At 37.2% G+C, this 12565-nt stretch overlaps 1 protein-coding gene across 1 annotated transcript in view; it reads left to right on the forward strand.

Moving 5' to 3' along the window:
• SLC1A3 (solute carrier family 1 member 3) overlaps positions 1 to 12565 on the forward strand; it is a 66491-nt gene that overhangs the window by 43047 nt on the left and 10879 nt on the right. Inside the window, exons 4-5 of the mRNA XM_027634938.1 lie at positions 3732 to 3936; positions 5354 to 5396. Coding sequence (XP_027490739.1) covers positions 3732 to 3936; positions 5354 to 5396 — 248 coding nt within the window. The remainder of the gene's footprint in view (positions 1 to 3731; positions 3937 to 5353; positions 5397 to 12565) is intronic.

Consider the following 12565-nt stretch of genomic DNA (forward strand, 5'->3'; position numbering starts at 1 on the left):
TTTTTTTTTAGAAAATAACACGCCCAGAAACTCTTAAGTACTGCAGCAGCAAAAGTAACATGTGAATAAACTCAAATCTCAGACTGAAATAGCTCCTGGCTTGAGGAGGTTGGACTGTTCTGCAAAAAATCAGTTGATGTAGTTGTGCTGATCAATGGGAGAAAGTATTCTGAAGTTGCAGGACTTTTAGGGTAGGATCTGCATTTCAGCTTTTAAAACAAATCCTTTGAATTTATTCTTGAGCAAGCCAATTCAAAGATGTTATTGGCTTAATTTTTATCTAAAGAAAATATGCTAAGTATATTTTACCTTTGATCTTTCTGAGGAGTACAGTACCATCCCTTTGCGTTAGTGTGGTCTAGTATAATCCAAGATCACACATAGGTGACATGCATCATACATCCAAAGTAAGGAAAGTTAAAAACAATAGCAGCAATTCTGGATTGGTAAAACTAGTCATAATTGCTATTCATGAAGGTTCATAGAATAATTAATTCATGCTAATTTGCAGAACTGTGATCAAGTCAGGTGAGCAATCAGAACTACCAGATTAACAATTCAGAATTTTTAACATTGCCTTAACTAGATTTTTTTCTCCTTTTCCCTGCATCCTTTCTCTCTCTTTCTCCTTCTTTTAAAATTACATACTTATTTTCTACTTGCCTTTTCTACATCCTAAAGTATTTTCATTTCTTCTCTAACGTCTTGTTAGAGAACAAAGTAGTGCTTTGCTTTGTGCCCTGACACGCTAGAAAACTTCTTGTCATGTCTTTATTTCATCCACAGTGTTACCTCTCAAGAGCGAGAAAGAGTAGATGAAGGGAGAGGACAGGGATAAGGGTTTCCGTTTGTTTGCAGTTTTACAGACTTATGCCTGCCCCCTTCTTTCTTTTCTTCCCTTCCTTCCTCCCTGCCTACCCCCTCCCCATCCACACTTAAAAAAATCATTCCCATTCATGTTGTGTGAGCGCACACGCTGGGAGAAATTACAGGGGCTCTGCTCCAGATCACCTTGACAACTTCAAGGCATCCCTGTGCGTGGGGACCAGTGGCACAGCAAAGTTTCCCAGGCCCCCTGGGGAAGGGGAGGGGAGAGGAAGAGAGGAGGCAGAGGTGCTGGAGCCAGCAGCGTGTGGAGGAGAGGGCAGCGAGCGAGCGGGATGAAAGGGGCACATACATCTCCCGCGGGACAATGGGAGTTTTGCTGGCTGACTGTGAAAAGACACACTGAGGATACAATGCTCTGTGACACATGAAAGCTTTGGGGACCCTTCCAGAGTCCTATTCAGTTCTAAGGAATCTTGTCAACATCTTAAAATGCAAAGAAAACAACCCATTTCATTTTCTTGTGTTTTAAAAACAAATTTAAAAACATTTTTTAGATAATTATTTTTCTTTTTTTTTTTCTTCTTTTTTTTTATATGCTGGAGTCTTTTGCAGTTCCCTGAGTTCCCATTAACTGCAGTGGGAGGGAAGGTTGCCCAGCAGCCCCCCAGTAAGGGTTCTCAGAGGTGGGCATTTGCTTCCTCCTCATACACCTTTTGTTCATACTTAGACCTCTTGTCCCTCTGCTTTGAATGCTCTCTGCTGTATATACCATGAGCAGTTACAGCTCAAGAGGAGAGGAATTGCTGTTCCTTATGTTCAAGCTGAGAAATAATTTCTATGATAGCAAGAGCAGGAGTGAGACTGAGCAACCTAAAATAAGAAGCCATGTAGTCACAGCCGGAGTCCACAACAGGAAATCAGGCTGGAAAGCAGCTTACAAAGACCAGAACATGACTCTTGCCCCCATGACACACCACTTGCACGTGGTTCACCACTCTGTTCCAGAATCAGTCCAAGGCAAAAAGAGGATCACAAACTCTAATCCTTCAACACAGCAATCTTTATTGGTAAGGTATGCCCCACACTGACCCCTAAGGATTTTTGGGGTATAGGAGACTCAACCTAGTATCAAGTGTGGAGTAAAAAAGAAAAAGATAAGGCTCGATGTGCTTGTGAATCCTCTAAGACTGACAGTGCTCAGCCTCTGGTCCTTAATCAATTACCTGTCAAGGGCAGAATACTGGGAACTGACTGATTCAACATCTGTGTGTTTCCAAACATTCCTTCTAAACTGTATACGTTAATCTTCCATGCTCAGGACGTTTAAAACAAGTTTAAAACTGGTCTGAGCTAAAATGAAAAAATACATAGGCCAATGTTGCTACTTTAGGAAAAGCAAATAAGAACACAAAAAAAGCAATTACAATATATAAAGATGAAATTGACTGGACTAGTATGCAAGCAATATTTTTTCATTTTGCAAATTACATTTTATTTTAATTTTGACTCTTTTTAAAAAAATCTGTAACAAATGATGTCTGAGGTAAATATTGTGCAATTCAGTAGCAGATCTGAAGTTCTCAAAAAATTAGTAATTTTATTTTTTGCATTGCTTAATAATATTTGCACTATTTTATATTTACATTATTTTGAGGATTCTAAAAAACACCCTGATCTTCCATCCACCAACAAGAGGGCTACAGGACTTACTTCTTGTTTGTAAAGATAAGAAAACTAGTAATTACTTGCTAGTATTTACCATTTTCCTCACAGAATTTCAAAACAGAAACATTAACTTACCATGAACATTATTATCCGGTTTTACGGATGGAAAAGCTGAACAGAGAAATGAAGGATCAAGTGATTCAAATGTTGGATGCCCATTTTCAGTTTCTTACTGTACCAGCAACGCTTTGTTCTTCCACTGCAATGGCACACATAAACCAAGCAATTTGGGGTGTGAACCCAAGTGACCTCCCCTCGCAATTCCTTTTGAGGGTACAGATCTTACTGACTCTCATGGTTTCTGCCAATAGGGCAGGCAAACACTAGCTGAAATGAAAGGGTAAGTATGAAGCACGTGATTGGTTTTATACTTTGAAGATTCAATCAGAGCCTGGAACACAGTCTTGGTCTAAGTTACATGAGTGACTAGAGTGCTTTCACTGTTACTCCAGTAGCGTGTGTTTCCTCCTTAAGAAGATAGACAGTATGATATATATACAATTGTTTGAGAAAACATTTAGTTTTGCCAGGTCATGATTCTAGTTTTATATTTCTGTATTATTTATATTCCTGCAGTCCTCTTGATATATTTTAAATGCTTTCTCCTCTGAGATAGACACCCAGAGCAGAAGGTGGCCAGTTTTCACTGTATTTTATATGTTCAGAGATGGCATCTACGTATATGTATGGGCAGTCCATGGAAGTATGGGTTAGGCAGTTCCATAGAGTAGGAGATAATAAAGCCAAGAGATCCATTTTGGACCTCTTTTTTCATTCTGCACTTTGATACTTCTTGATTCCAACAAGAAGTATCAGAACTGCTTTGAGACAGATGGCACATCCCTCCAAATGACGTATGGGGAAGTAACTGACTACTGGAAATTTTAAGGAGAAGGAGCAATGGGGCATTTTAAGAAGAAGAATGCATCTGATGGAAAGAGAAAGAGAACAGAAAGCTGTAACTCTTGTAATAAAAAATTATGTAACAACAGGCATTAGGGGTGGGATGGGAAGACAGTGGCTGTATGAGCTGCAACAGAGAGAGACAGCTTACCATGGGTAGCTTTAAATGTACTGGTCATCAAAACTCTTCCCACAAAACAGTTTTCATTGTGCTTAATTTGTACTCTTTGCTCACAGCTGTGTCCGGTGAATCTCACTGTGCTTAAATTTACTAGGAATTGCTGCCCTGGATAGTAAAGCATCAGGGAAGATGGGAGTCCGAGCAGTAGTCTACTACATGAGCACTACGATCATTGCTGTACTGATTGGTATAATCATTGTGGTCATCATCCACCCTGGGAAAGGTACGAAAGAAAACATGCACAGAGAAGGCAAAATTGTGCAAGTGACAGCAGCAGATGCCTTTCTTGATTTAATCAGGTATGCCTATGATATTGCACATTTTCTGTACCAATAGCAATGACAGTAATATTTAGATTCCCAGAGAACAAAAGTAGAGCATTTTAGGTAGTGACTGCATAAAGTTGCCAAATTTCTTTCAGCTGTGTGATACCAATATTTCTATTTTTAATATCTCCTTTTTTAACCCATGACAACTCTACAATGCCACAAAATAGATTTAATTCCAAATCAAACTGTTGCAGGGGAAGAAGCTGCTTTTAAAATTCAAAGAAATATTCTTTCTTTCACACACAAAAGAAAGACTTCTGTTCTGCTATCTGCATGGGTCTTTTTTCCTCCTTCCGTAGCACAATCCCTATTGCCAAATTCCTCTGCTTTTCTTTACTTACAGCTTTCAACAGTTTTCTCACTTCACTTGAATCCCTGATTTAGTTATTGATTTTAATTTTGAATTGTAGCTGCCAATCTGGGTGCATCTAATCAACTTGTTAAATTGTATGAATGGGAAACAAGTTCCAGGAACAGGCAAGTAAAATGCTTGAAATAGAGGGGCACAGATGTAAAATCGTTTTTTCTCCTTGCTCAGAGACTCTGCAATACCTCTTTTATAGACCTAATATGTCACAGGGAGAAGGGAAGCTGAGGTTTTGAACTCGGGAGCTTTTCCACAGGTAAAGCCACCAAAATTTTGTGTTCCACTAACCCATTTGGAGAAGCCAGAGACATGGAGAAAGGCCTCCAAGAGTCATGCTGCCAGGAAGGGGGACTTTAGAAAGACCCATGAAGAGGTTTGCACTCAGATTTCTCAAGATTTATTCAGTTAGGCTGCTTCTAATTGCCTCAGAAATGCACCATTCTGGAAAGTAAAGAAACAAACTCCCATCTGTAAAAAATGTACGCACACATATGTAATTATATGTGTATGTTTTATTATTATGGAATACTCAAACTTGAGAGAGATTTATTTTTTAATCGCAGCAAGACTAAACAGAATGATAAATGTCATGAAGTACTAGGCTACATGACTGCAAAAACTGAGAACTAGAAATGCATTAAATATTATTAAATTATTTATTACTGTGGATTCATAAAGCATTAATAAATATGAAATTAAAAGCACTGTCCCACAGAGCTTTGTACATTTGGTAATTTAGCTAATATACTGCTCCATAACCAGACCTGCTATACAATGCTGGATACAGAGATTCCAGTTGCCAGGATCTATCTAATCCTGCTGCATTTTGTCCTGATAAAGCTAACCAGGCCAATGCTATATACAAAACTCTACCCACCGTATACAATACTTATATATTTGCCTAAGGATTCCTTCAAAAATTAGCCGGTCAATTCTTTAATTCATTTATAAGCTGCACCCTTACTTAAAATATTACTGGAGTATTATCACTTCTCATGTTATTTTGTTTCTTTTTCACAGAAATATGTTCCCTCCAAATCTGGTGGAAGCTTGCTTTAAACAGGTAAAAAAGTGTTGTTATTTCCAAAGAAATCACAACAAGTAAGAAACTGAAATGTAATAGGATTTGTTTTAGGAGTATCACATACTTGTACTTAGAGCAGAAACACAACTTATGTATGCTGTCAGCTGTCAAAAAGCCCCCAAACTAAACCAACCAAATCTGTGCTTTGTTTTTAGTCATATTGAGACAATAGTACTTGCTATGAGAAGTGAAGAAAACACACCTGGTTTGACAAATCAGAAAATAGGTTTTTTCAAAATGTCAAATTCTTAAGTCTGCAGAAGTCAGTACAGAATTTGCTTTTCAAAAACAGTGTTATGTTAAACTGGGAGATACTGAGATATGCACCATCTGCACAAAGAGTGGAAGACGTTCAAGAATGTCATGTGAGGAACATGCATAGATTCAAAACAGAAAGAAACATGTCGTGGACATTAAAAACAAAAGCAAGTAGGGGGGGACCTCCTGTCACCTATGGTAGGAGTTCATAGGAGTGCTTTTTCTATGTTGCTTCCTAAATTCTACCATTATGCTGGCCTTAGCCTTAGCTCTTCTACAAAGAAAATAGTAGTAACCAGCTACATTCTTTTTTTTTAAAGGATGACATTATATGTTTAGTGAAACCTGTAATGTGTGTTTCTGTATACTAATTGCTTCATATTGACCTCCCAGACAACCTTGAACTGTTATTCGCCAGTTACTGCTGTAACAATAAAGAAAAGCTGAAATGTGGAGGTCAAGAAGTAAGAGGATAAAGTAGATACTTTCCAAAGTCTAGCTGAGTTACATCTTGCAGAAGAATTGAAAAGAAATTGTAACATTTGTAACATTTGGCTATATAAACAGAAATCAATAAAAAGCAGTGAATTCCTGCATTTCTAGATTAAAGATTTCTAGATTAAAGATTAAAGATTAAAGATTAAAGACTAACCAGACCCAAGTCCAAAACTAATAAATGCTATGCTTCTGTCTTCAGCCAGGATGTTGATGGCCTCAGTAGAGTGATACAGAAGAACAGTATGGAAATACAAAAGTTTATATTTAAACTAGAAAAAAAACTCAAATAATTTAATGTAATAAAGTACAGGAATGATATGATCTTTATCTCAAAACAATGAAATAATTAGGGGATTAATTTACAGCTCTAGCAGCAACTATTTTTCATAAATCTCTCAAGTTGGGAAGGTATTATCTATAGCTCTTGAAAGCAACCGAAGTGTCTTTCAGATGGCAGTTTCAGAAGGATTTGGGAATTGATTTAAGCAGATAACAAGCCATTAGCTTGATCTCAGTTATACTGAAGGATATAAAAAAAACCAACAAAAAAACCAACAACAAAACAAAACAAACAGAAAAACCCCCAACAAATAAAAAAACCCCACTGGTATCCGAAACAGAGATTGTACCATCTTTTTTCCATAATATTGCTCACTTCCCTTTTCTTTTCTTTGTTTTGATTTGGTTTTGGTTTTCACTTAGGTTTTTTTTGCTTGGTTGGTTGGCTTTTTGGTTGGTTTTTTTTGTTGATTGTGGTTTTCTCTTTTGCCTTTTTTGTTTTGGTTTGGTTTTTTGTTCTTCTGTGGCAGAGAAAGGTAATGTATCACATTTCTTTAGACTTCTGACAAAAGTTTTTGATATGAGGAAAGTGAAATAGTTGAGTAGGGGATAAGACTATTGTAAGAATTGTAAAATTTGTGGAGATAGCAATGGAAGTTGCTGGAAGACTGGGCATACTTCAGTTGATATTTTTGTGAATGACATTGCCATAAGATGCACACAAATAAATTTACAGATGACAAGAAAGTCCAAGCACTTTGTATTGCGATATGTGACAAATACCACGAAAGGTGGCATTTCACTGGCACACTGCAATACTGTGGAGTCAAAGTAACAAAATGAGTCAGCTCTTGCAGACATTGGCATGTTTGGTTATCTCCTTGTAGCTCTCCATCACATGTGAAATAAACATTTAGAAATTAACAGTAATTTCTACTTTGACATAGCAAGATACCATCAAAAAGACAAAAAAGAAAAAAAATTAATCCTCCTCTAATTCAACTCTAGGATATATTAGGTGACAGAACACCAAGACAGAAACTAAAGCTGGAGTAATGTGACCATCTAGAATACTGAATATCTTCAGCTTTTTCATTCATAGATTGAACTAACACAATGGAGAAAGGAGTTATTATTATATTATTTTATCGCAATTATTGAAAGAACACAACGTATAAAGCAAAGAGGATACTGATTTAGAAACTCTTCAAGTACAAAACCAAACTGGCAACAGAGCTGAGTAAGATAAAGAAAAATGTTTATGCGAAAAGAAAGAGAAATCTGTGTTACTGAATTTAGAGCGGGAATTGGTAAGGTTTTTAACCTTCTCTTACTTAAAGGTGAGGTCCTGGAAAAGTCTTCAATTAGGAGTCATAGGAGCACTTCAACAGTTTTACCACACAGCTTAAAAAAATTCTTTTCATAAAAGTATCCTACGGTAACAGGAAACTTGACTCAGTGACTAGCAGCTCTAAATCTATGTTCTTAATTAAAGATGTCCTGCAGATTCTGTTTACATTAAGTATATTGTATTTCTTTACAGCTTAAGGAGATTTCTAAAAAGTAGTTTGAAAACCAGGAAATGTTTAGTGAAAGTTTTTACTGACATTCAGCAACAGCTACACGTACTGAAATACCAGGATTTTAAATCTGTCATACTGATACTTTTATGTATTTGAATTCAGTACCAAATCCTACATTTTTAAGTAAAAGTTATTTTGTTATAGCAGATTTGTTAAACAAAAAAAGTAGTTTACAAGTACGTGTAAGATTGCTAGGTATCCAGATGATTTTGTACATCTGACCCCATAACTTTCTTTTCAAAAGTTTCCATCCACTTTTTCATATTTTTCTCAGAAGACTTATGAAGAAGGATGATCCATCTGGCACTAATCTGGTTCTATAACCAGATGTTGGCTGGCCCAAACACAAAACACACTGTACATATACACTCACAGTTGTCCACAGTCAAAGGTGTAATACTGATCCACAGCTTCACACACCTGAAAACCACCTCTGGAATGTACATTCAGAATTCAAATCACATCTTTTGGTAGATCAGATGTGCACATTTTGTCTTACAACATTCTTAGGGCAGATTTCTTTCCTGTCAGAGACTTTTACTGGAACCCACTGAAACGTGCAAAATTAAATGGAACTGTGGGGAGAGAGTAACCAAGGTAGAGAGGGCTTCTAGATGGAAAAGCTTTTATAGGATTGCTGCTTGGAGAAGAGTAGTCATTAAGGAAGACTGGGACCTTAGGATATATCTGGGAAAGATCTTCCTAAATTTTCAACTGTTCCTCATCCTTTGAATTCCCTTTCCTGGTTTTACTTTCCTGACAAGCCTGTGAGACGAAACTATCTCCCCTTGCTATTTCTTCTCATTCTCCTTCTCCTTCTTTGAACATTTTCTTTCCTGAAGATTTTTCGCTTTTTCCAGTCACCGGGGATTTCACATGACTGCCATGACTTTTCAAACATGATAGAGAGTGGTTTGGCAACACAAGCCAGTTCCCTCCAGACCCTGGAACGCATGTTGTGAGATCCCATAGCCTCCCATTCAGTTTCATCAGGTGGTTTCAAATCTTCTCTTTGCTTACACTGGGAGGAACTTTGCTCCTCCAAATTCCACCTGGAGATTCAAAGACTTGGGAGATGTGGGAAGCCAGATGGCCAGACAGTGAAGACTGAGGCAAAGAACTCTTTGAATAACAAAGCTTTCTCAGGCTGATTGTTAAAGAGCAGCTTTGTTGATCCAAACAGCATGCTTTCTGATGCTGCTTATTTCCATATGACGTGTTGTGATCTTCACTATGCGCTGATCATGCAAGGCTTTTGTGATTTTTATCAGTAACAGGAGAATATAGTTAGATTGACTGCAGATAAGTATTCCACACTTACCTGAAACTAGACTACTTTGGTCAAAATTTCCTCTGTGCCCCTGCATTCACCCCCAGTTTAGGGATATCTAAAGAAATCTTTGGATTTATCTTTCAGCTCTGGCCATTCTTCTTTATTTCTCTTTGCTAAATTCAAAAATGCTGTCTAGCCTGGGGCTGAGCAGTGGGCAGAAGTCTGCTTATTAAGCAGATACTGTTTCTTAACTGCTTGTTCTTCCTGCTGTGCTCTGGGCTCTATTAAAAGACGAAAGAAAAACAAGTGAACTTGGGATCTAAAGAGAAACAAAGTCTAACAATTTGGGGAGAGTCATTCTACTGTGAATAGGTGGGATTTGATGCCGTCATAAACTTGAAGACCTTCACCTGATAACTGCATTTCTCCTGAGCTATTTCTAATTACATATTCTTTCCTGAAATTGCCCTCATCAAGGGTATTGGAAGTATTAATCACACATTCAGAAATGAACACTAAATGATATACGCTGTCTATTCCTTGTGATAAGTTTGGCTGATGACTTGTGTCATCAGCTCTTCTGCAGAAAATTTAGAATGCTTTCGCACATATCCATATGGAAAGCAAAGAAAAAAATAATTAGGAAGACAGAATACTACTGCCTTCTTTTCATTTCTTTTAATTTTTTAGGGCTACATTTAAGAAAACTTGTTGCTTTTAAAATCTTTTTTCACTAAACATAGCATCATCGTACAGATTTAGCACAGACAGCGCTAATTACATTATCTCAAAGTAGATTACTACAGTGATTTATGAGTTTTCGGAACAGCTGCCTGTGCAATTACCTTCTCTGCAAATTAACCACCTGAGTGTGCTACTGTCATGTTGTTTCTTCAATGTTGCTTCTTCAAAAGTCCCTTGATATATCCAACTCAAATGACTGTGGCTATATTTTATCACTAATGAAAACAACACAATAATCAAAATGTAAACAACTGATTCATTAGATTATGCAATAAAAAATGTATTGTCTATTTCATAATGAGCTAACTTAATTAAAATTAATTTTAAAGTTGTTTGTTAGTTGTTCATTACCGCCATGTCTTACAAAAAAAACAAAGTCCAGAAATGCATTACTTTTTGCAGATAAGGTTGTTCATAGAAAGGTATTTAAATTAATATGTTCAAATAATATTTATCTTGCTCTTCAGTTGTTCCCTATACATGAACTTAAGGAAAGATCATGCGTATTTTGCATCTAAAATCTTACCAGGAAAAAATATCTCTGACTGGAGACATGATGCACCAAACATCCTCAGAAATTACAGGACTTCAGTGATGTTGTTTAACACATCACATACTATCAGCGTGTGGAGCTCTAGTCTCTCTTCTGACACTCTTAATGAGCAGTTTTATTTTGTCTAATTTCTTCCATTTCTGAATGTTGAAAAGGAACAAGGATCAGCAGAATCACAATGTGACATTAAACTCTCAGTTTGAGCTACATGAACAGCTAATACCTCCGATTCCCACTGAGATAAAGATCTGCTGAAAGTAGGAACATCATAAAAGCTCACAAAATTATCTTTTGCTACCAGTTGCTCTGCAGAGCAGTAATAGTCAACACTGCTATTTCCTCATCTATTTCAAAACATTTTCTAGCATCTTGAAGGTGGTCTTTTTCCGGTCATTTCCTATAAGCAGTTGGTCTTTCCACCGTTTCGTACACAGCAAATATGTTTTGTGAAGGTCAAGCAATCTTGTGTTTTGCCTTTATTGTCATTTTAAAAAGCACTAATAAGAGCAAAGCTCAATCTACACTTTTTTTCTTAGTGGATACCTCCTTTGCATTTCCTGTATTTGGTTTTCCTTGATTTCTTTTCCTTCACCAGCAAACTTCTCATGACTTTTGATAGACAGGTTTGGGTACAAGGAGAAAGACACATCCACATAGTTCTCCTTGAGCTCATTCAGCTATAATGAAAGAAAGACCAGCTCAAGGAAATATTCCAGACCGAATAAAGTTGCTCTGGTTCCTGTTGCTTGGGATACCATTTTGAATCTCACGCTAAATAGATCGTTTCTCCACTTCTCTGGAAAGGGTTCCAGAAAGACTCCTCTCCCTAGCAATATTTCTGAATACTTAAGTCTGATGAATAAGGTGAGTTAACAGATAAGATCTACATCTCTGTGTACCAGTCTAGTAGCTGAAATGGAAAAGGACTTTCGTAAGTGAGGTCCTAAAATCTGTATTATATCTAAAGAGGCTTAACTAATAAAGAATTACAAGCATGTTCCTTCTGTGACAGAATTCCAGAATGAGCACAAAATGTAGGAGTATGCTTGTTACAATCTAAAATTATTTCTAACTTATGTTTTAAAGGTAAGAAACTTCATGTGATTGTGCTTTCTCCCCTGTAAAGCCCAACATTTTCTCAGCCCCCTGCCATAATTGTTGAGCACCATGGCCAATTCCAACATAATTTGGCATGAGGGGTGCAATTCTCAGGCAAATCAAGACTGTGCTTCCGCTGAAGGAAAAGCAGTTTATGACATAGCTAGTGGCTTGTTCCAACAGGCAGCAGCCAATCAGGCACATCCAGCACTGCTGAACAGCTGCACCACATGTACTTTTGACCTAGTCAAATAGGTAGGAATGAGATTAGGACCTGAGGGTAACAGAGAAGAGTCAGGACCAAAGTAGTTGTGATGTGCTAGGGAAAGTGGGAAACGAGTAGGAAATTTCGTAGGGGATTAGGCTTTAATTCCAGGCTTCATTGTTCCAGACCTCATTAAACAGCTTGCTCTTCTACATTTGTCTAAACTAGTATGCCTGCAAGTCCAGCATGGTTACACCCTTCAGATATTTGCATTAATAAATCTGCACCTAAGTTTTTTTCCTACTGAAAAACTAATAAAAATACACATATAACACAATTACCATACCTGTAGATAAAAAAAAAAAAAGGAACATGCTAGACGGTGTTTTAACATTCATGACAAAACCGAAGAAAAAACACTTTGTTGAGCACTTATATTACATTTCCATTTACACTCCTAGTACCTGTCACCTAAAGAGGCAATCCCAGCCCTCCTTCCCCAGCTGTGTAGTTCCAGTCTCAGTGATTTTTCCTTCTCTGTGAGAAGTCAGTGAGAGCTGATTCACCTGCATAGCTTTCACCTGAAAAGTGGCCACTTTTTTGCTTAGTAACCTTTCTGCCAATTTAAAAGTAGAATCAGCTCACTAAGACATCAAA

Source organism: Corapipo altera, unplaced genomic scaffold (genome assembly GCF_003945725.1).
Source record: "Corapipo altera isolate COAL_440 unplaced genomic scaffold, ASM394572v1 61411, whole genome shotgun sequence".
In the NCBI taxonomy this organism is placed as follows: domain Eukaryota; kingdom Metazoa; phylum Chordata; class Aves; order Passeriformes; family Pipridae; genus Corapipo; species Corapipo altera.